General features: G+C 42.9%; 1 protein-coding gene across 1 annotated transcript; it reads right to left on the minus strand.

The window, feature by feature from the left end:
- Nucleotides 1-1,853: 1,853 nt before the first annotated feature.
- LOC108926524 (cytochrome P450 3A30-like) lies at nucleotides 1,854-13,041 on the minus strand. Its single transcript, XM_029246758.1, has 13 exons — nucleotides 12,775-13,041; nucleotides 12,059-12,152; nucleotides 8,437-8,489; nucleotides 8,209-8,308; nucleotides 7,991-8,104; nucleotides 5,520-5,608; nucleotides 5,153-5,301; nucleotides 4,894-5,021; nucleotides 4,700-4,784; nucleotides 4,237-4,397; nucleotides 3,013-3,239; nucleotides 2,582-2,744; nucleotides 1,854-1,975 (listed from the first exon to the last, which is right to left on the minus strand). Exons 1-13 carry the CDS (start codon nucleotides 12,843-12,845, stop codon nucleotides 1,901-1,903), a joined length of 1,509 nt encoding a protein of 502 aa, XP_029102591.1. The 5' UTR covers nucleotides 12,846-13,041; the 3' UTR covers nucleotides 1,854-1,900.
- Between the last annotated feature and the right edge of the window lie 8,734 nt (nucleotides 13,042-21,775).

Genomic DNA, 21,775 nt, shown 5'->3' on the forward strand with positions numbered 1-21,775 from the left:
AAGGCCATGCAGGAATATGTGGCCGAGGCGTTGGCTTCCGGGCTCATTTGGCCCTCGACTTCACCAGCCTCTGCAAGGTTTTTCTTTATTGAGAAAAAGGCCGGAGGGCTATGCCCGTGTATTGATTGTTGGGGGCTCAATGCAATAACCGTGAAGTACCCTCATCCCCTGCCTCTCATCACCACTACCCTGGAGCAGGTCCAGGGAGCACAGGTGTTCACCATCCTGGACCTGCGGAGTGAGTTTAATCTTATTCGGATCAGTGAGGGAGATGAGTGGAAGACTACATTTAGCACCTCTCTAGGCCACTATGAGTACACCATTATGCCTTTTGGTTTTCGAATACACCCTCAGTATTCCAGACTTTTGTTAACTACGTGTTGGGGGATCTGGTAAACAAGTGTGTGTTCATTAATTTGGATATCACCTCTGGGTCCATGGAACAGCACATCCAGCAGGTGCTACAGCGGTTGTTGGAAAACCACCTCTATGTGAAAGGAGAGAAGTGCCTTTTCAACCAGCAAAGGTCTCCTTCCTTGGGTTCATCCTGAGCATGGAGGGGATGGCCAAGTGGATGGGGCCCTGGTGTATACCGTTCAGGCACTCCTTGATTCCCGGTATCAGCATGGGGGATTGGAATACCTAGTGGATTGTGAGGAGTGTGGCCCAGAGGAACGATGTTGGGTCCCTACGTGGGATGTTCTCAACCCTGTCCTAATCACTGATTTCCATTGGGACCATCAAGACCGGCTGGTGCCCAGGCCCAGGGGGTGCCATCCCAGAGGCCGTAGGGCAGCAAGGGTCACCCATGGTGAAGTACTGTCACACCCACATCCTCCTGCCAAACGCCCGCACCTGCACCAGTTCAGAGCTGCGGGGTATAAAGAAGCCGTTCCTCACTGCGAAACATCGCTTCTCCTGTGCTTCGGAGAGAACCTACATCTAACTCCTAATCTTTCCCAAATCCTCTTCATCCTTTATCCCTCGTTCCCTGTTCACCACATCCACAGCTCCAGACCCTGGCTTTGTTTAATGAACCTTTTCTCTAGTCTTGTTCCTCGAACAACATTTGCTCCTCGATCAACCCATACCCGTCCCCAACAATGAGTCTTGCTTGCGATTTCTTGTCTTCTTAATAAAAGGAACCCACAAATGGGTCCACACCGATTCTTACGGTCTCATCACTGACAGCAGGGTATTCTTACTCTGCTAGTTCGATCAAGAGCACTATAGCAGGAGCAGGATTCGAATCACAAACTTTCACATTTCCAGGAAAAGCCCTAAACATGACACTACCTGCTGTCCTCAGTGACGAACTCCTCACTGAATAATATATGAAATGATGTAACATTTACAAACTTGAAAAAGCTTAAGAATGAACCAACTCAGCACTGAAAAATACTGTGAGAAATATTTTTTAAATATTCAGTCATTTATGGGATCTTTTGCATGAAAATGACATCAAACTGATGTAGACAATGTTTAATTTTACTTAAATTTTCATTATGATGCATTTTTAGTAAAATTTACAGAACCCCTTGTTATTATATTACTCTTTTCAGATTCATTTTCTCCAATTTAAAATTTCCAAACTTGAACCAGAAGTACATTGCCACAGCTATGACACTAACTGGAACAAAGCAGAACTGAAATTAAGTGATAGTTTTCAACTCACAGAGAACTAAACTCATTATTCGAACTCATAAAAAGTCTCTATAAACTGTGTAAGATTTGATAAAGAAAAATCTCAGAATTATTTTTGTCCAAAACAGAAGAAAGAGACAGATTTTCAGAAGGCTATCAAAATACATCATCATTTCAGATTTATACACTGAAATACACATATTGTCAGTATAGTGAATAGGTCCATTAAGCGAAATTTGTCCTTCACACAGCTGTATCAGCGTGGGACGAGTTTCAGCTTTACTGCATGTTTAGGTCTAAGAAATCCTTGAACATCCAGCTCGAGTGGTATCTGATGACACAGACACAAAATAGTAAATAACTGTCACAGAAAATCAGTTTTGTGTAATTATTTTCTTTATGCATGATTCCATCTTTTTAAAATGCTATATATAAATAAACTTTGTTCTTCTCATGTTTTGTACCCTCCTCGTACATGAATCTCCAGGACATGGGATTCAGTTAAACCCTTCAAGCCAGCACAGCATTTCTCTTAAACCTCAACTGAATACATATATATACACACACACACACACACACACACACACATTTTCTGAACCGCTTGTCCCATACAGGGTTGCGGGGAACCGGAGCCTACCCGGCAACACAGGGCGTAAGGCCGGAGGGGGAGGGGACACACCCGGGAGGGGACACGAGTCCGCCACAAGGCACCCCAAGCGGGACTCGAACCCCAGACCCCCCAGAGAGGAGGACCCAGTCCAACCCACTGCGCCACCGCACCCCCTCCTCAGCTGAATAATTTCTCAAAAATACTTTCATGACATTTCTGTTTCATTTAAATAATCTCTGAATATTATTTAAGTAAAACAGACGCAATGAATTAATGCTTAAAAAACTGAAACATTTAACAGATGAATAAAGAATAAACAGGCCTCACCACAGTCTCTTTGCAGGTCACAATGCTGAAGTTCTGAAGTATCTCCACAATAGCCAGTTTTATTAGGACAATGGCAAACCTCATCCCAATGCAATTTCGTGGACCAGCTCCAAATGGCATATATGCATATGGGTCTATGCTCTCCTTGTTTTCCTTACAAAACCTGCATAGATAAAAGAAACAGCAACAAGATGGAACATACTGTGTATAATGTAATCTCAGAATCCAGAGAGAAATTTCATTTAGAGGCAAGTAATGCAGTTTTTAAAAACACTGACAATCTGTCCGTTATTCAACAAAAGACAATTATTTGTAATTATTATTTCCGCTGTGTACAAATATAACATGTGATTCTTGCTTAGTTATGAGCCAAAGATTTCTACCTTTTTGACACTGAAATCTGCTGTGGAGTGAAATCTCAGCAGTTTTACCTCTCAGGCTTGAAGACTTCAGGATCTGTCCAGAGATCAGGATCACGGTGTAGGGGGTATATTGGAATCATGACAATAGTATCTTTGGGAATAGTGATGCCATTTATCTCTACAGTCTTCTTGCAAACCCTCTCAATACGTCCTCCAACAGGGAAAATCCTCATTGTTTCGTTGAAGACCATGTCCAGGTACTTCATTTGCATCAACTCATCGTATGTCACCGGGGCCTTAAAAAAGAGAGAACAGAGGTGAAGAAGTCAGAACGTAGGTAAAGTTAATGGAATCTTTAAAAGGTTCTCAGTTTGAGGTTTTAATTCAGACTAACTGCAGCATTTGCAGCATGATGTGCATCCTCACAAACAAAATAATACCGGCTGTCAGTTAGGATGTTTCAAGCCTCTCTGTCCTGACAGAACATCGTGTGATATACTTATGAAATTTATCAGTCATCATTATCATTTATCACATTGTTAGTCTTTTTGATGAAAAATGTAGCCAAACTGACAATTAGTGTCTTGAGTTGAGTTACAATGCATTTCCACACGCTTTTACTCATATTACATTTACATTTATTCACTTAGCAGATGCTTTTCCCCAAAGCGACCTTCAATGGATACTATGTAGTGTTACCAGCCCACACACCTTATTCACCGTGGTGACTTACACTACTAGATACACTACTTACAATGGGTCACTCATCCATACATCAGTGGAACACACTCTCTCTGTCACTGACACGCAATCAGTGCATTTCCACACACATTTATTCATTTTATTTATTCACACATGTGAAAACTGGTAATAACAAATTTATTCCAATTTCTAACACTGAATTTTGAAGTGGACTCAAGGTATTTTATTTTTCTTAAACACTTGTAGTCATGGATTATTGTTGAGTTATAAAAACATTATAAACAGATGTGACCTTGACTGATACAAGGTTATTATAGCAACATTTTTATAGCCCCTTTCTCCGTGCAGTGAAACCCCAAATAAAATGCATGTTAGTCCATTATACAGTCAAACTAAGTGAAGTTAAGGAACACATAGGCATGGAACAGTGGTTTGTAGGACTCCACCGGAGTACAGCCCTCCTGCTCTGCAGCCAAAACTTTGTCATCATATGATATCAGATTAACACCTTAATTAGTGATATTAACGTAATATTTATGTATCACTTCTGTCTTGTGCATATTGTCAATGTAGAAAGAAGCATTTAGTTACCTTATTTGGAAAGACTTTGTCAATCTCATTTTGCAGCTTTTTCATGACGTCTGGGTTAGTGGCCAGGTTGTATGCAAGGAAAGTGAGAGAGGTGCTGCTTGTTTCATAGCCAGCAAAGATGAAGATCATGGACTGGGACAGAATCTCATGGTCTGTCAGCCCTGTTGGGAAGAATCAAGGCATGAAAACGATAAAGAAAGTATGAAGCTGTGATGAATAAACATCATCACAAGTTAAAGTACAGCAATTTCTCTACACAAGAAATTTTTTGGATATGCTGATCTTGGTTTGAGAAAGGTGAATGAAAATAACACAGAGAATCTTCTGACCAGTATTGTACATGGTGCAAAGATTGTTTTGCAAAATATGCTCACAAGGAGAACTTATGATCTATCATTTCAATATCTTTGAAATGTGGTATCAGGGTATATGACTACATATTGAAAGTGGTTTTATAAAATACCTTTCAGTGACTCATTATCATTTTTGGCGCTTCCATTTTCTGGTATTTGAGAGTCTACCATCAGCTGAAGTAAATCCACACGATTCTAAATGTAGAATAAACCAGGACTGAAGTTTACAACTAACTTTACAAACGTAGCTATGGATTTGTTTTTAAATGAAATCCAAGAAAAAGAAAAAACCCTTATTACTTGCCTTGTGAACTTTAGTTTTACGTTCTGCTTTTATTTTCCGAAGAGAGGCATAAAAGAAATCAGTCACGGATGATGGGAAGAAGGAAAAATTCAGTTTCTCTAGGAGTGGAACGATGAAAGGGAAAAATGCTAGAGAGAAACAAGAATATAACAGGTATTAAAAATCAAAGATATTACTTCTTTTAGTCATTGTAGACATACATACAGAAATGTTAATCTCTAAATATAATGTCACCTTGAAAACAATAAAATTCTATTACCTACGATGAGAAACAGAGGATCGAAGAAGTCAAATTTGAACAGCTTTTTAATGTTGGTCACAAAGGGGTCTTTGGGGTTATTGAGAGAGTCAATGTCGACACTGAGAGCTGTGCTGGTGACAACGTCCATACTATAGGCCCCAAAAGACCTGTGAAACATATTGAGTCAATGAATCATGGAACACCAGTTCATATCAGTGCATAATATACATTGTATGTGAAGTATAAAGTTGTGTCAAAGACAACTTTTCCCCTACAGTTGGAGTGTTGATGTACTGCATACTGCAGTACAGTAACAGATGTCTGAGCCTCATAGCCATGTGTAACATGGTCAGATCACAGAGCGTCACACTAGTTTCCTACTTACTCCTTCATTTCCACTGCTTCGTCCCTCTCAGCCTTCCTCTGCAGACTCTTCACTAGGGTGTTACAATGTTTGTCCATGATTGGAAACATCTGTCAAAGGCAAAAACTTTGAGGATAGGGTTCATCGGTTTAACAATGCAATACTTGTTGGCCAACAAGGCAAAATCACAATACATATGGAAAAATCCATTCATTTCAAATAATATAATCTTTTATAAAGGTTCCTCTTGTTAGTTTTCTTGTTAGTTTATAATTTTTTATTCTTTTCTTTGCAAGTGTCAGCCCAAAAGTAAAATACATTGTTAATATAAACAATGAGACCCCACACCTTAATATATGGCAGAGCTGCCTTTTGCCTCTATAACAACTTCTAATTTACTGAGATAGGTGACTGCCACTTTAGAACACTGGATAGGAGACTAGTTTGCCCATTGCTCTTGGTTCCACCTTATGCTAGTTCCTTGGAAAGCATTTGTAGCATGCCACAGATTCTTCGTGTGAGGGAGGTGGAGACTGGATTTGTGAGAGAAAAAGAAGAAAATTGAGCAGAAATAATGGTATGTATTAAATGTACAATTGAGGTGTTCTGTAACTGCTGCAGAAAACCCATTGTGTGAGAAGCAGGAATGCACCGAAACTGCACCCCCAACTCTAAGGAGTAAACATTTATATTTGTTCATGTAGTTGACACTTTTCTCCAAAAGCTGCTTACAGTGTTAATATTATATTTAAGGTTTCAGTTTTTTACCCATTTATACAGCTGGCTAATTCTCCTGGAGCAATTTAGAATCAGCACTTTGCTCAAGGGTACTACAGCCAGAGGGCAGGATTGAGCCTGTGGGTCCAAAGGCAGCAGCTCTAGCCACTACGCTACCAGCTGTCCCATGTAAACAGACACTGACAAGACACTGGTACTGAAATAACAAGAAAATAAGTAATGTCAATAGGTTTAGAGATGAGCTGAAGGGGTGTAGGGTGCCTGCTATGTGATGCGCATACCTTACTTTAGCCTATCGGAAACATAGTAGATAAGTAACAAATTAGAAGTAAACATGAGCTGGACATGCGTTGATCATGCAGAAAGAAGGCCCATGAGAAATGTTCCCATACTTTCAAACATTCCTAGAACTACATCATATGTGTGTATTGGATGCTTGGGGAGACTCTGTAGAAAATGACAAAGGGGACAGGGGACTCTCCCTCCAGCTGGGGTGAAATAAAGTAAGATACTCTTTCCTATCTTGGGTCCTTTGTTTGAGTTATGTCAAATTTATTCCATGGATTCCAGGATATTCATCTGCTGGTCTCTGAAGCACTCCATTTTTTCCATAGTTTAAGACCACAGTGTGGTTAACAGACTGATTTTCTACCAAACTCAATAGAACAAAATTTATCCGAACCGTGTTCAAAAAAAAATTGAAAGTTACGTGTCACGTGAGTGAAGTGGAAGTGCAGTAATGTACTTTAGTTGGTGCATCTGTATCCAGATCTCTCTGTCTGTTGCCGTGTTAAGAATGTGAGAGTGTTGTTTCAAGAGGGTGGGGAATTATGGGAAGTATATGAAATACTACAGGCATGTCTGTTGGCCATATTGGGTGTGTTATCGAATGATTATGGAGACAGCAGAGCAATTAGCAGAAAAAGTTTAGCTGATGTTTTTTTTAAATTTGTATGCACATTGGCAACATTGCACAGTTTTAGAAAGTTGTTGACAACAATCAAAAATGCTCTGCAGATCCCTGCTTGGTTTATTGTTCATCCTGCAGAGAACTGAGCAATTAAAAAGAAAAGTGGGAACTGCCCTGGAGCATTGCCCTGGGGTTTCCAAGCACGGTCTACATGCAGGACTGCAAGGGTAACAGGTGTAATGCAGTTGTTACTTGTAATGCAGTTTTGTATTGTTTTCTGAGAGATAAATCTTTTATGAGAAGAGCATCTGCTAAATAAACAAATAAATATGCAACTGTAACTTTTATATTGTGTTGAAATAATGGTTTTGTAGTTACAGTATGTAGCTACTTCCAGTATTATATTTATTATGTTACACCACTGATATTTGGGAGAAAGGGGGGTGCGGTGTCGCAGTGGGTTGGACCACTGTCCTGCTCTCCGGTGGGTCTGGGGTTCGAGTCCCACTTGGGATGACTTGCGATGGACTGGTGTCTTGTCCTGGGTGTGTCCCCTCCCCCTCCAGCCTTACGTCCTGAGTTGCCGGGTTAGGCTTTGGTTCCCCGCGACCCCATATGGGACAAGCGGTTCAGTAAGTGTGTGTGTGTATTTGGGAGAATTGGTTTTGTAACCTTTTCTGTTTAACTTTCTTTCTAACTTTCTTGGCATACTTGTGGGGATTTGAATTTCTTTTAAACTTTTATATCTTTTTCCTGTCTCAATCTGCCATTAATGTAATATTAAATAAAGTTTCCAAAGTGAAATCTCCTGCCCCTGCAACAGCTTGAGTGGAATTTTACTCACTTCCTTCAGCCGACCACTGGTGAACAATGGTGAGAGGGAGGTGCGAATTCTTCTCCATTCCTCATCTTCAACAACGGAGACAGCATCATACAGGGGACCATTCAGACCAATTTTCTGGAAAAAATAGAAAGACTCTCATTCCACTTTGAAGACACAAAGGGTTTGTAAAAATTCATGCTTTCAATTTCTCTTTAAAACGTACAGAAGTAATGTCTTACTCTTCTGTTGGTGAAGAGAGAGTAGCACTCTTTGATCAGTATAGTTTTGATAATTTCTAGGTCCATAATAGCCAGTATAGGTTGTCTGACATCATAAAATCTATGTGGTGAAACAGACAGCATTGTTGGAAATGTGGCTCACATGGAACGATTATAACATACAAAACATGAAGCAGAGCATTCACTGTAAACTTTTTATGCAATTTCAGTGTTTCAAGGTTTACTCACCCCCATATTTTTCCATATTTTTTGAAACACTCGTAATCAAAATTGTAGAAACCCTGGAGATAACAAGAGGCATGAAATCCATTGGGACAGTGTAGTTCATCACAATGTACAATAAAGATCCTAAGTGCAGTACAGTGTAAACAGTTTTTTGCTGTAGTGAAAAGCTGCATTAAATGATATTTAATTTCCATCCATCCATTTTCCTCCGCTATCCGGGGCCGGGTCGCGGCGGCAGCAGTCCGAGCAGAGTCCTCCAGACTTCCCTCTCCCCACACACCTCCTCCAGTTCCTCTGGTGAAACCCCAAGGCGTTCCCAGGCCAGCCGGGAGACATAGTCTCTCCAACGTGTCCTGGGTCTGCCCCGAGGCCTCCTCCCAGTGGGACAAGCCCGGAACACCTCCCCAGGGAGGCGTCCAGGAGGCATCCGGAACAGATGCCCGAGCCACCTCAACTGGCTTCTCTCGATGCGGAGGAGCAGCGGCTCTACTCTGAGCTCCTCCTGGGTGACTGAGCTCCTCACCCTATCCTTAAGGGTGCGCCCAGCCACTCTGCGGAGGAAACTCATTTCTGCCGCTTGTATCCGCGATCTCATTCTTTCGGTCATGATCCAGAGTTCATGACCATAGGTGAGGGCAGGAACGTAGATCGACCGGTAAATTGAGAGCTTCGCCTTACGACTCAGCTCCCTCTTCACCACAACAGACCGGTACAATGACCGCATTACTGCAGACGCCGCACCGATCCATCTGTCAACCTGCCGCTCCATTTTTCCCTCACTCGTGAACAATACCCCGAGATACTTAAACTCCTCCACTTGAGGGAAGAACTCCCCCCTAACCCGGAGGGGGCAATCCACCTTTTTCCGACTGAGAACCATGGCCTCGGATTTGGAGGTGCTGATTCTCATCCCCGCCGCTTCGCACTCGGCTGCAAACCTCCCCAGTGCACACTGCAAGTCTTGACTTGATGAAGCCAACAGGACCACATCGTCCGCAAAAAGCAGAGACGAGATCCTGCGGCCACCAAAACAGACACCCTCCGTTCCCTGGCTGCGCCTAGAAATTCTGTCCATGAAGATAATGAACAGAATCGGTGACAAAGGGCAGCCCTGACGGAGTCCAACATGCACCAGGAACAGGTCTGACTTACTGCCGGCAATGCGAACCAAGCTCCTGCTCCGGTCATACAGGGAACGAACAGCCTGTAGCAACGAGCCCCGAACCCCATAATCCCGAAGTACCTCCCAAAGGATGCCACGAGGAAAACGGTTGAATGCCTTCTCCAGGTCCACAAAACACATATGGACTGGTTGGGCAAACTCCCACAAACCCTCCAGCACCCTAGTGAGGGTATAGAGCTGGTCCAGTGTTCCACGGCCAGGGCGAAAACCGCATTGCTTCTCCTGAATCCGAGGTTCGACTATCGGTCGGATTCTCCTTTCCAGTACCCTGGCATAGACTTTCCCAGGGAGGCTAAGGTGTGTGATCCCCCTGTAGTTGGAACACAATCTCCGGTCTCCCTTCTTAAAAAGAGGGACCACCACCCCGGTCTGCCAGTCCAAAGGCACCGTTCCCGAACTCCACGCGATGCTGCAGAGGCGTGTCAGCTAAGACAGACCCACAACATCCAGAGACTTGAGAAACTCAGGGCGGATCTCATCCACCCCCGGAGCCTTGCCACCGAGGAGTTTTTTGACTACCTCAGCAACTTCAGCCAGGGTAATGGACGAGTCCCCCTCCAAGTCCCCAGCCTCAGCTTCCTCTACGGAAGGCGTGTCGGAGGGATTGAGGAGATCCTCAAAGTACTCCTTCCACCGCCCGAGAACATCCTCAGCTGAGGTCAGCAGCGCACCACTTCCACTGTAAACAGTGTTCGTGGAACACCGCTTCACCCCTCTGAGTCGCCGGACGGTTTGCCAGAATCTCTTTGAGGCCGACCGAAAGTCTTCCTCCATGGCCTCGCCGAACTCCTCCCAAGCCCGAGTTTTTGCCGCGGCGACTGCCAGAGCCGCGCTCCGTTTGGCCCGTCGGTACCTGTCAGCTGCTTCAGGAGTCCCATGAGCCAGCCAGGGCCGATAGAACTCCTTCTTCAGCTTGACGGCATCCCTTACCTCCGGTGTCCACCACCGTGTTCGGGGATTGCCGCCGCGACAGGCGCCGGAGACCTTATGGTCGCAGCTCCGAACCGCCGCCCCGACAATGGAGGCGCGGAACATAGTCCATTCAGACTCAGTGTCCCCCACCTCCCTCGGGACCTGGTTGAAGCTCTGTCGGAGGTGGGAGTTGAAGACCTCTCTGACAGGGGCCTCCGCCAAACGTTCCCAACAGACCCTCACTATGCGTTTGGGCCTGCCAGGTCTGTCCAGCTTTTTCCCCCGCCATCGAATCCAACTCACCACCAGGTTGTGATCAATTGACAGCTCAGTCCCTCTCTTCACCCGAGTGTCCAAGACATATGGCCGAAGATCAGAAGAAACGACTACAAAGTCGATCATCGACCTCCGACCTAGGGTGTCCTGGTGCCAAGTGCACTGATGGACACCCTTATGCATGAACATGGTGTTCGTTATGGATAAACCGTGGCTAGCACAGAAATCCAATAACAACTCACTGCTCGGGTTCAGATCAGGGAGGCCGTTCCTCCCAATCACGCCCCTCCAGGTGTCACTGTCGCTACCCACGTGGGCGTTAAAGTCCCCCAGTAGAACGACAGAGTCCCCAGTGGGAGCGCTTTCCAGCACGCCCTCCAGGGACTCCAAGAAGGCCGGGTACTCTACACTGCCACTAGGCGCATAAGCACAAACGACAGTGAGAGACCGTTCCCTGACCCAAAGGGAGGTGACCCTCTCATTCACCAGGGTAGACTCCAACACATGGCGGCTAAACTGGGGGGCTATTAATAAGCCCACACCCGCCCGCCGCCTCTCACCCTGGGCAACGCCAGAATAGTGGAGAGTCCACCCTCGATCGAGGAGAGTGGTTCCAGAACCCAAGCTGTGAGTGGAAGTGAGCCCGACTATATCTAGACGGTATCTCTCAACTTCCCGCACCAGCTCGGGCTCCTTCCTCGCCAGTGAGGTGACATTCCAAGTCCCAAAAACCAGAGTTGGCGCCCGAGGTTTGGGTCGGCCGGGCACTCGGCCCCGACCGCCGCCCAAATCACAATGCACCGGCCCCTTATGGTCTCTCTGGCAGGTGGTGAGCCCACCGGAAAGCGGCTCCACGTCATGGCTTTGGGCTGAGCCCGGCCAGGCCCCGTGGGCATAGACCTGGCCACCAGGCACTCGCATGCGAGCCCCCCCCCAGGCCTGGCTCCAGGGTGGGGCCCCGGTGACCCCATACCTGGCGGGGTAAACGAAAGCCTTGATTTTATTTTCTTCATAAGGGGTTTTTGAACCGCGCTCTGTCTCGTCTGTCATCCAGGACCTGTTTGCCATGGGAGACCCTACCAGGGGCATATAGCCCCAGGCAACATAGCTCCTGGACTCATTCAGGCACTCAAACCCCTCCACCACGGTAAGGTGGCGGTTCACCTATTTAATTTCACATGGCCAAATATTCGCTGGACTGGACAACTTTTTCCATATCCTTATTTTTTAACGTATGTTATGTAAAAACATTACCTTGCGATATTCCAGAAGTGTTCCAAAATATGGGATTGGTTTTGGCCCTGGAATTCCCAGCTTTTTAAAAAATCCATAAGGCCGATAACCGTAGCTGGAAATGGGAGAAAATAGGTTACAGTGCTAACTAATACAATGACTGACAGTATAAAAAAATTATGAAAAGGCCATTTTCCTGAAAAATTTCTAAACTTCATGCCTTGTATACTGCCTAAAAATTTATCAACATAATCCATTTTCATGTTTCAGGTACAACTAAATAGTCAGGCAATTTTAAGACTGTAGCACGCCGGGGTGGTCGGAAGAGGGGGCGGAGTCAGGGACGGGCCAGCAGCAGCTGGGACTGATCACAACCTCTATTTCTTCCCCAGGACCCACCACTGAAGGGGAGAGAGCGACGGAGGAGCAGCTGAGATAGAACGACCCGAGACAACCACAGCCACGACCCCAGTCGCAACCCCACGCTCAAAGCCCCCTCATGGTCTACCCGTTCCCCGTTCCCCGTCCCCCCGCCCCCCCCCTTTGTCTCCTTTCCTGCACGACCCTGAATAAACACCCCCCTTTAGACAAAATTCTTACCTGTCCCGGCATATCCTTTACAAAGACAAAAAGCCAAATATATTATTGTCTGTTACTCTAAGAGTTATTGATTATCATCTTTGTAGACTTCATAGAACTTAAGATAAATACTGTAACACAAAGAACCTTCTACTCACAGAATAATCAGTGTTAAGAACAGCAAAAGCAGGGTCCAGGTCTCAACTGAAAAAAACCAAGGGTAACTCATGGTTGATTCTTCTTCCCCTTTACAGAGTAAACTTAGTGTCTGGCTTCGCTTCAAACAAAAAGAAACACTTCGCCACCGGTACAAATCACAGCTGGCAAAGTGTTTCCACAAACCGTACCGATGTGTCGTCTGAATAATTTACCAGGAGGCTTCGCTGCAGAAAGGCAAACACACAGGATTCCTGAAGTACAATGACTTTTGCTTTATATCAGGCATGTGTTTGTGCAGTTGTACATGTGACTTGTATAACTAAGACCAGCATACCATATATGGATATTGTTCCTCGTTCTGAATTCTACTGATTGCGTGAAAGAAAATTACCTCATTCTTTATGCAACAGGTGTGGTTGTATAAAGTGTTAACTTGGACTCTTCAAATTTCAGTACAATCCATGTTTCACCTTCTCCTCTGACTGCTTCTGTCACTTTTCTTTCAGCTTACATAATGTGACTTGACAGCTATCTTTTGATAATGCCACGTTTGAGAAAGTTAATTACTAAGATGCCATAACGATATTACCTTTATCCAGCGCTCTGTATGTTCAACACACCGCAAATCTGGGTCACTGTGTTCAGTGTTGGTTTTATGCAAACTTTGTTTTATAATGGAAATTTCCATGTTCTGGCCACCATCAGTCAACACACTGATGTCTTTGTTTCACTCCTTAGCTTAGTAATTACACACTTGTGGAGTTTCTCAAATCCGATTTCTATTGGAAGAATAAATAATATAAAGAAACCATGGGTGACTGTGAGATATTTGAGGTGAGTCCTCAAAGGTGTTCGAGGTTTGTGTTACATCTACAGAGCACACACTTTTTTACCAGGAAATGGAGTTAAACCAGATTTGTAATTCGTAATTGTGTAATTATGAGATCCTATGTTTAATATAGTCCATACTTAATCTATAGTTGACAAGATTAAAAAAAAAAATTTTTTTACTTTGCGAATTTAATAGTTCATATGGGTTTTTCAGTGTTTAAGTACAAGTATGTAAATCCTCAAAAAATGTAAAGAAGCCAATTATGAGAACATCAGTTCTAATATGACAAAGTTTCTTGTGTACAGATATTTCTGTTTATTTCTAAGAAGTTTTAGCATTATTTACTTGTGCTCAATACTCTGGAATTGTGCTGCTGTAATTGATTTTTTAGAGTTAAGCCATTTCACAATAAAACTTATGTTTGTCCTCCAAACCTACTATTAACTGTGAAAGTAACTACCAGGAGTGCAGTAAAATGTAAATGTCAAATCTTTTTAGCAACATGTTTTTGTAAGAATTCTTCAATTAGAATTACTACAGCTTCTTGACTAGTTCTGCTTATAACTTAAAACATTTCCAAAATAAAGCATGTAAAAATATGACACCAGTCAGCAAGAAAAGAAATGAAAAAACTGAGGATATGACTGTATAACTGAACTTCGGGCAGATATCACACCCAGGTAGCAGTGAACCAGTGTAGAACAGTCCATTTATGGCAGTAGCTGTTCCACCAAGCAAACTTTAGACTCTTGAAGGTAAGCACTGTTCAAAAACAAATTCTTGATGATGTGGGGTTTTTAAGAGAAAATAAAACAAGAAATATGTGCTTTAGCAACTGAAACCAATACCAACAGCGACAAGTAAATCCTGTAGGAATCTTGTAGGAACATTATTTCCCATAGTCATAAATTTCAAACTCAACAAATTGTAGTTTTCATGTTTACTGTAAATATTTATACTTATCTTTATTTCATTATTATTTTAATTTATATGTACCATAAATTTGCATATTTTCATTTATCTTTAACATTTCTGTGAAAACAAAACTGCAATCAGTATTTAACTCTAAACTTTAACTTTGAAATGTTGATTTCAGTTTAATAACTTTAAATATAGAAAAGAGACATTTGGAAAAAATTCAGTGTTTATACTGAACATAAAACATTTCACAACAAGCACCCTGGAAGGTACTATCCAGTAAAATATACAAATGTACAAACAGGAAACAATTAAGCCAGTGTAGACAGAAGTGCCAACAACACAGCAAAATTATTGTAAAAAATGTGTTACTGTTAGACTTTAAATTACTCCAGCCATTTCTGTGTTCTTTGTATTCTTTATTCTTAATGCTGGGACTGGTTCTGTATGCACCCAAGAAAATTACACTTGTCTACTGCTACACTACTACACTACTACTACTACAGCTAATAATAATAAAAATAATAATGAACAATAACAAAATTAATTTAACCTACATTAAATCTGCAGATCATCCTTACTTTGCAACATTTCACCCAGCTGTCGCATTTGGAAAAAGGGGATGGTGGGTGAATTGCCATTTCAGCCATATTGCAAATTAATTTCACTAACAGGCAAATAGTTCAGAGAAAAGATAATAGAACACAGTAATCAGCTTTGACAAAGTACACTTTATATCGAGTTAAGTGATAATGTAGAGTGATAGGAGGCTGAAAGCCAAGGTGACACATGATGACTCACTTTGCATTATTCCATATTAATCCTGAGCTAATTTCTTCATGCCAAAAACATCATTTTGACAGGGTTTATCAAATCTTTTAAGATTTTCAGCTATGGGTTATACAGATTAAATACTTTATGTCTCCGATTTATAGTTTTGTACTTTTTAACTCTCTACTCCTTTTTAAAATGCAGGTTTTCTTTTCCTTCCATTCCAAATCCTTCAAAATTTTGTAAGACAATATACAGTACAGTAAAACTTTACAGTGAACAATTTAATCCCTCACTTTTCAACATTGTGATATGCTGATTACAGTATGAAAAATAGATAAACATTTGAATGACGCATATTATGAACGAGAACATGGAAGTGAAGCCAACTTCTGAGTTACAAAATGAATAAACATGTCAGAACATGTTAACCCTGAAAACATTTACAGCACAATGAATATGGATTCCTCATAAAGGAAATTATGCAACCATCATAAGAAAGGACATTATAGAAAATGATATCTAGACAATATAAATGGTAATACATTAACAGGGTATACGTCTGTGTTTCATCAAAACAACTGATCTAATGAGAAATGACAGCAAGAAGATAGTTGTAATCTAAGCATCATAAATTTTATCTGGTACATACAGTATCTTAGAGTGCAAAGAAGCTATATATAATATGCACTTTATATACTTTGAGTATATCTAAAGAGAAATGCATGTAAGAATAATTCCTACTTAAATATTTTATCACGTGAATATTAGATGACCAGTATTTAACAATCAAGAAGTAAACCACTCAGGTGAACATTGAGTACATTTCAGAGAACTCAATGATTAAGGCTATGGTATACTTCTAAGAATAGCACATGGCAACTTGCTCTTGGTGTATTTTAGCCTAATTCCATAACTGCATTTGTATATAACAACATATACAATTACAAACGATTCACTCCAATCCAACTGCTTCTGTTGGCATCGAGGGTGTCAGCCGCTTGGCAGCGGCCCGCAGCGCCCCCTCCGACACAACGCCTCACACGAAGGAGGAGAACCCTGTGATAGGAGTCCGTGAGCCGGGGGGGGCAGGCTGGCCCGTCGCCGTGTACACGCCTCCGACGCTGTGCTGGGTCACTACCGTCTGGTAATAGGCCTCGCCGTCCCCGCCGGCACACTCCTCGTAGGCGTAGGCCGGTGTCTGCTTCAGGCCCTTCTGCTGCCGCTTCCACGAGTTGTAGTAGGTGGGGTCGCTCATGTAGTGGTTCACGAAAGAATGCTTGGGCCACTCGTCCTCGTAGTCGCTGTCTGTGGCCTTTCAGAGTATCGAAGAGACGCTACGGTTAACAAGCGGGAGCGCAACTCAAACTGGAACAGAGTAATAAATGTCTTTTGGATAAACATTGGCTCTGAACGTGTGAAATGTGCCAGGTAGTCCGTATTTTGTGCACCATGAATTAAATGATATATTGGAAAGCTACACATCTCTCTCTCTCACACACACACACACATCACATCCATATACAGGCGGTCGATGGGCCGAATTACGATTTTTCGAGTGCGATAGCAATACGCATCAGTAGAAACGGTACTTCTAATTTTGATTTTTGTCCTGGGCAAGTGATATGTGGTACGATACTCTCTTGTGATGCTGGGCAGCAGCAACGATCCTCATCTCCCAGTCTGTTACGCGGTTGCTAGCATGTACAACGGATACTCTGAAATGTTCTGTGTTGCCAGCGGTTTTTTTGGATACCCCTCCGTATGCACGTTGTGTTTTGTGCATCCATCATGTCTACAAAACGCCCATCTGTGTCTCTTGCTACTGGTGAGAAGAGGAAGAGAGCAATTAATCTTGAGGAAAAACTCCAGATATAACTGCCCGGCATGAAGGCGGCAAGCCCGCAATGGCCATCGCACCTTAACTTGAAGTTTCACAATCGACGACCTCGACCAAGAAGCAATCGCGTTCGGTAGATTAGGTGTATTAAATACATTTTCGACTTACGATGGATCTCGGAATGCGGCCCCGTCGTAAGTCGAGGATCACCGGTATATCAATATATGAATCAATTGATTGGATATCACGTATCGAAAACTAAGTTAGACTGGCAGTGCCGTCCTCACCGCCATAGAGCAGTCTTCCGTCCCGATGATTTAGTGGTGACGCTATAATTTTCGTGTTTTTTTTCTTACCGAATACGCGAATCATCATGTGGTTCGATCGATCACTCACTGCACTTATTTGCATTTACTTCTTTATAAGAACTAAACCGGTCGTGCCTTACGTTGCTTCAAGCGGGTAAAACACGAACAAAACACTAGTTGCCGAGAGCGACTGTGTGTGTGTGTTGCTCACCTCTCAGAGCGCTAAATAATTTAACATTCGCCACCGTTCCCTTCAAACTCGCAACTCCGGCTTTTCAGCGTCTTCTCGAGGACACGCTGACTGAGCAACTCGGTCTCGAGGCGCTCTCGTGCGCGGTGACCCCGAACCGCGCGCTCGCACACCGCCGGCCGGGCACGAGGGCGTTCGACGCCGTTTCCGTTGCAGGCAACAGCTGAGCTGAGCTGAGGCGAGGCAGCAGCTACGTGTCCGAAGAGAAGCGCACGGCTACAAAACTCGCAAAGTGAGTTACTGTCAGTGTCAGACACATAAACTGCCTATCAACATACAACACAGCGCTGCGCTTCAGACAGACAAGAAACGCAAAGAAATGTTCGAAAAAAGCGGCACGACTTCTACGTCCTTTTTTTTTTTTCGCCACAAACAAAACTTAGGGCCCCGCGCAGAGACTGCTGCACAAACGCCCTGCGCTAGTAGTTAGTTAGTATGCATTGCAGTGGCGAACTCACTCGTCGGACAGCCGCAGCGGAGGCGCGCCGCCCCACGAACACGTCGTCTTGCCCAGGCAGCGCAGGTAGAAGGAGGGCTCCTCGAAGGTGATCTGCAAGTGGCGCCGCGAAATTAAGCTCGAGTAGCCACTGGGTTGCCAGTGGTCTCCGTCCGCTGCCGCCTCACCAACTCTTCCGAACTGATGCCATGGATGAGCGAGACAAAACACGGACTTGGCGAACCGCAAAAGGAGGCGCGGATCGGATCGGATCGGATCGGGACTCCCTGGAAACGTGTATGTATAGCGGAGTGTCGAGTGTCAATTGACAGCGCGTAACCACAACAGTCCGTTAATCGGTCTGAACATGAACCGTAAAACATGGTACGCCGTACACACAACAACAGTGCACGCGATACTACACGTTTTTCTGAATCGTAGTAAAAAAAACTGAATCGTTCTCTGAGAGATGACGTACGTCGCTGTGGAGAAAAAAAAGCGTCTGCGAAAATGATGGAAACGTAAACATTTAATTAATCACAGAACCAGAACACGTAAAAAAAAAGCACACTGTGTAAGTTCGGTGCGATTGAACTGCATTTGATTGTCAGATTTCTCCTAAATTTGTTTTGCATAGCAGTTAGGCAATCAATGACTTACAGAACTGAGCAGCACGCAAGGTATCAGCGAAAAGAAAAATAATAAAACAAGTAATGAGGAAATAACAAGGAAAACAAAAAGAATAAGTAGATGAATAAATAGACAAATACTTAAAAAATGCACAGTGCTTTTCCAGATGACAAACACTTTAAATACAAGACATCAAGGATACACACAGACTACATTAAATATCTTATGCTGCACACCCAAATTTTCCACCAAGAATTCTGCACAACTGTTATGATTTGTTTCAGAATAATCTGCTGTTTTGGATAAGCAACCTAACTGATTGAGGAATGGACCAATTTTTAAACCTATTGAGTCTACACCTCGGGGCCCCACCTTGAAGGCATGACCATGCATTCACTGTGTACCGTGTGTGAGTAGAGAGGATGTGTGCAAGTTCTTCCATGTTCTTCTGGTAACCTGCCAGAAAGCAATGCTCAAGAAGATGGCCCACAGTCTTGGAACACATTTGGAGTACTTTGAATAACCTGGTGATAAGTTTAACAGAAGGATAGCGATACCAAGTGGTAGCACGGTATTGCATGACACTCTGATCTACTGATGTGAAAAAAGTAAAATCTAATTGCTTGTCCCAAAGGATCTTAACCTGCAGAGGAAGGAAATGCATTGCTGGACCTTGCTGCAGATAAACTCAATTTGAGTGTTCTATGACAAGGATGCGTCTGTATGTGCCCCGAGGTACTTGTACAATATAACCTGCTTAATCTGCTTTTTATAAATTAATACCGGGGTTGGAAGGGAATCAGGAAGGCCAAAAAAAACCTCATCTGTTTTCTTAGTGTTGATGACAAGGACATTACGATCACACCACTCTACTGAACTATCATCACTTTGTTGGAACAGGTTTAGGTTGTCTTTGTCACTCAGCAGGGACAGTGGGATGGAATCATCACCAGTGACTGCCAGGCCCAGGGACCAAACCTATTCATTCTCAAATTTTCTGATGTAAACGGGCACGGTGAACTGACTTGGCTTGGGGAGCTCCAACATTAGTGATGACAGGGAAGGAGAGTATCATGTTTACCTTTAATTGCTGTAAACTATTAGAGAGAATGGACTTGTACCAGTAAGTAAGACTGGGACTGCTGGCTAAGTACTCTATGTGTAATAACAGAATATCATGTTGAAGTGAATGCTGATGAAACGTATGTTATTGTAACATGTTTATCTTGTTTTACTCTTTACACTATTACATTTACATTTATTCATTTAGCAGATGCTTTTCTCCAAAGTGACATACATCTCAGAGAAAACACAATTTGTGTATTACATTAGGAGAAAGACAGACATAGTTGCAGACATGTGATTCTTAAGTAAACTTAATGTGTTTCCACTTTATACACTAATGTTCATTACACGAGTAGGTGCACAAAACTCAGAATAGATGAATCCTGATCACGTTCCTCCAATTTCTTTTTTTTTTTTAAAGACACACAAACATTTACATACAATACAGGGATAGCAGCTGTGTAAAGGATTATTTGGGCATGATCATAAAGTTACAGTGTATGAACATTCACACCATACATGAACTTGAGAGATCGTGAAGTGAGTCTGGAAAAGGTGAGTTTTCAGACCCTTCTTGAATGTAGACAAAGTCTCAGTAGTTCTGAGAGGGAGGGGGAGGTCATTCCACCACAACGGAGCCAGAACCGAGAAACTCCACGCTTTACCGTTTTTTTTGCGGGACCACCAAGTGAGCAGAAGTAGATGAGTGAAGCGGTTTGGTTGGGGTGTAGCGGTTGATCAAGTCTTGTGAATAGCTAGGAACAGTTCTATTTATACATTTGTAGGCAATAACCAGGGTCTTAAATTTGATCTGGGCAGCTATAGGAAGCCAGTGCAGAGAAACAAGTAGAGGAGATACATGGGAACGCTTTGGCAAGTCAAACACAACTCGTGCAGCAGCATTCTGTATCAGCTACAGAGGTTTGATGGCAGTAGCAGGAAGGCCACACAGGAGAGAGTTGCAGAAGTTCAGATGGGATGTCACCATTGTCTGGAAAAGTATTTGGGTTTGTACATTCAGCAACATCACAGTGATTTACAGATTTATGAAGCAGGGTACTCGTACTCTGTCACTTTGATCGAGAGCACCATAGCAGGAAGGGGATTGAATCACAAACTTTCAAAATTGCCAGGCTAAGGCCTAAACAGGACACTGCCTGCGGTCCTCAGTGAAGAATTCCTCGCTGAATAATGTATGAAATTATGTAATGTAGTCACACTTTAAAAAGCTTATTAGAAGTTATTTTTGGAGTGGAACACAAACGAAATAAAGCTGTGTAATACATCGTTTTTTATAGTAGCGGCTCGCAAAGGGTTAAGTCCCAGTTCCTGGAAGTAGACACGTGCGTGACATGTGGTGCTGCTGTGCGAAAGAGAGGGAGACCTCGACTTCGGCTTTCTTTCGTTTAGCAAGTTTAATACGACGTTTCTGTCTGTTTGGATCGTTTGAGTTGTTTTTTTTTTTCTTTTTCAAATAAAAATCTCAACGTTTCGAAGGAAATGACAAACATAAGAGCGACCCGTGCCGAGTATTTGCCCTCTGTTTATAAACATGGAAGGTACAAGAAAAGTGTAAAGTCCGGAAAGTGGAGTCGCTAAAGCGGATCTGCTGTCCTGCGACACACCGCTAGGAGGGAGCATCGCATCAGTAGTTGAACATTGGTTTTAATCCAGAAGTTCGTTGGGTTTTCTTAACGTCAAATAAAGAATCGGATTGAAAGCTTGAATATTATGTTTTCGTAACACAGTGAATCGTGGACTCAGACAATGATTATAACAAAATTGAGTTGCCTGTATTATATGATCGAATTAATTTTGCATACTTTAATTAAATGTTACGCCACATACACTAGCATTCAACATACACAGAATGAACTATGTCAGGATTTTTAATGTGTAAATATTTGCCATCATAGTTCACTGTTGATTATTTAGCTTTTCTTGCTTCTG

The sequence above is a fragment of the Scleropages formosus genome, chromosome 20 (genome assembly GCF_900964775.1).
Source record: "Scleropages formosus chromosome 20, fSclFor1.1, whole genome shotgun sequence".
In the NCBI taxonomy this organism is placed as follows: Eukaryota; Metazoa; Chordata; class Actinopteri; order Osteoglossiformes; family Osteoglossidae; genus Scleropages; species Scleropages formosus.

Excerpts from the sequence above, each read along its gene's own strand:
- LOC108926524 (XM_029246758.1), bottom strand. The coding sequence starts at position 12,845 with ATGAGTTACCCTTGGTTTTTTTCAGTTGAGACCTGGACCCTGCTTTTG. Across the intron at positions 5,302-5,519 it reads GAAGCAGTGGAAATGAAGGA|GTCTTTTGGGGCCTATAGTA; the intron begins GTAAGTAGGAAA and ends TATGTTTCACAG. Across the intron at positions 2,745-3,012 it reads GAAGTCTTCAAGCCTGAGAG|GTTTTGTAAGGAAAACAAGG; the intron begins GTAAAACTGCTG and ends TTATCTATGCAG.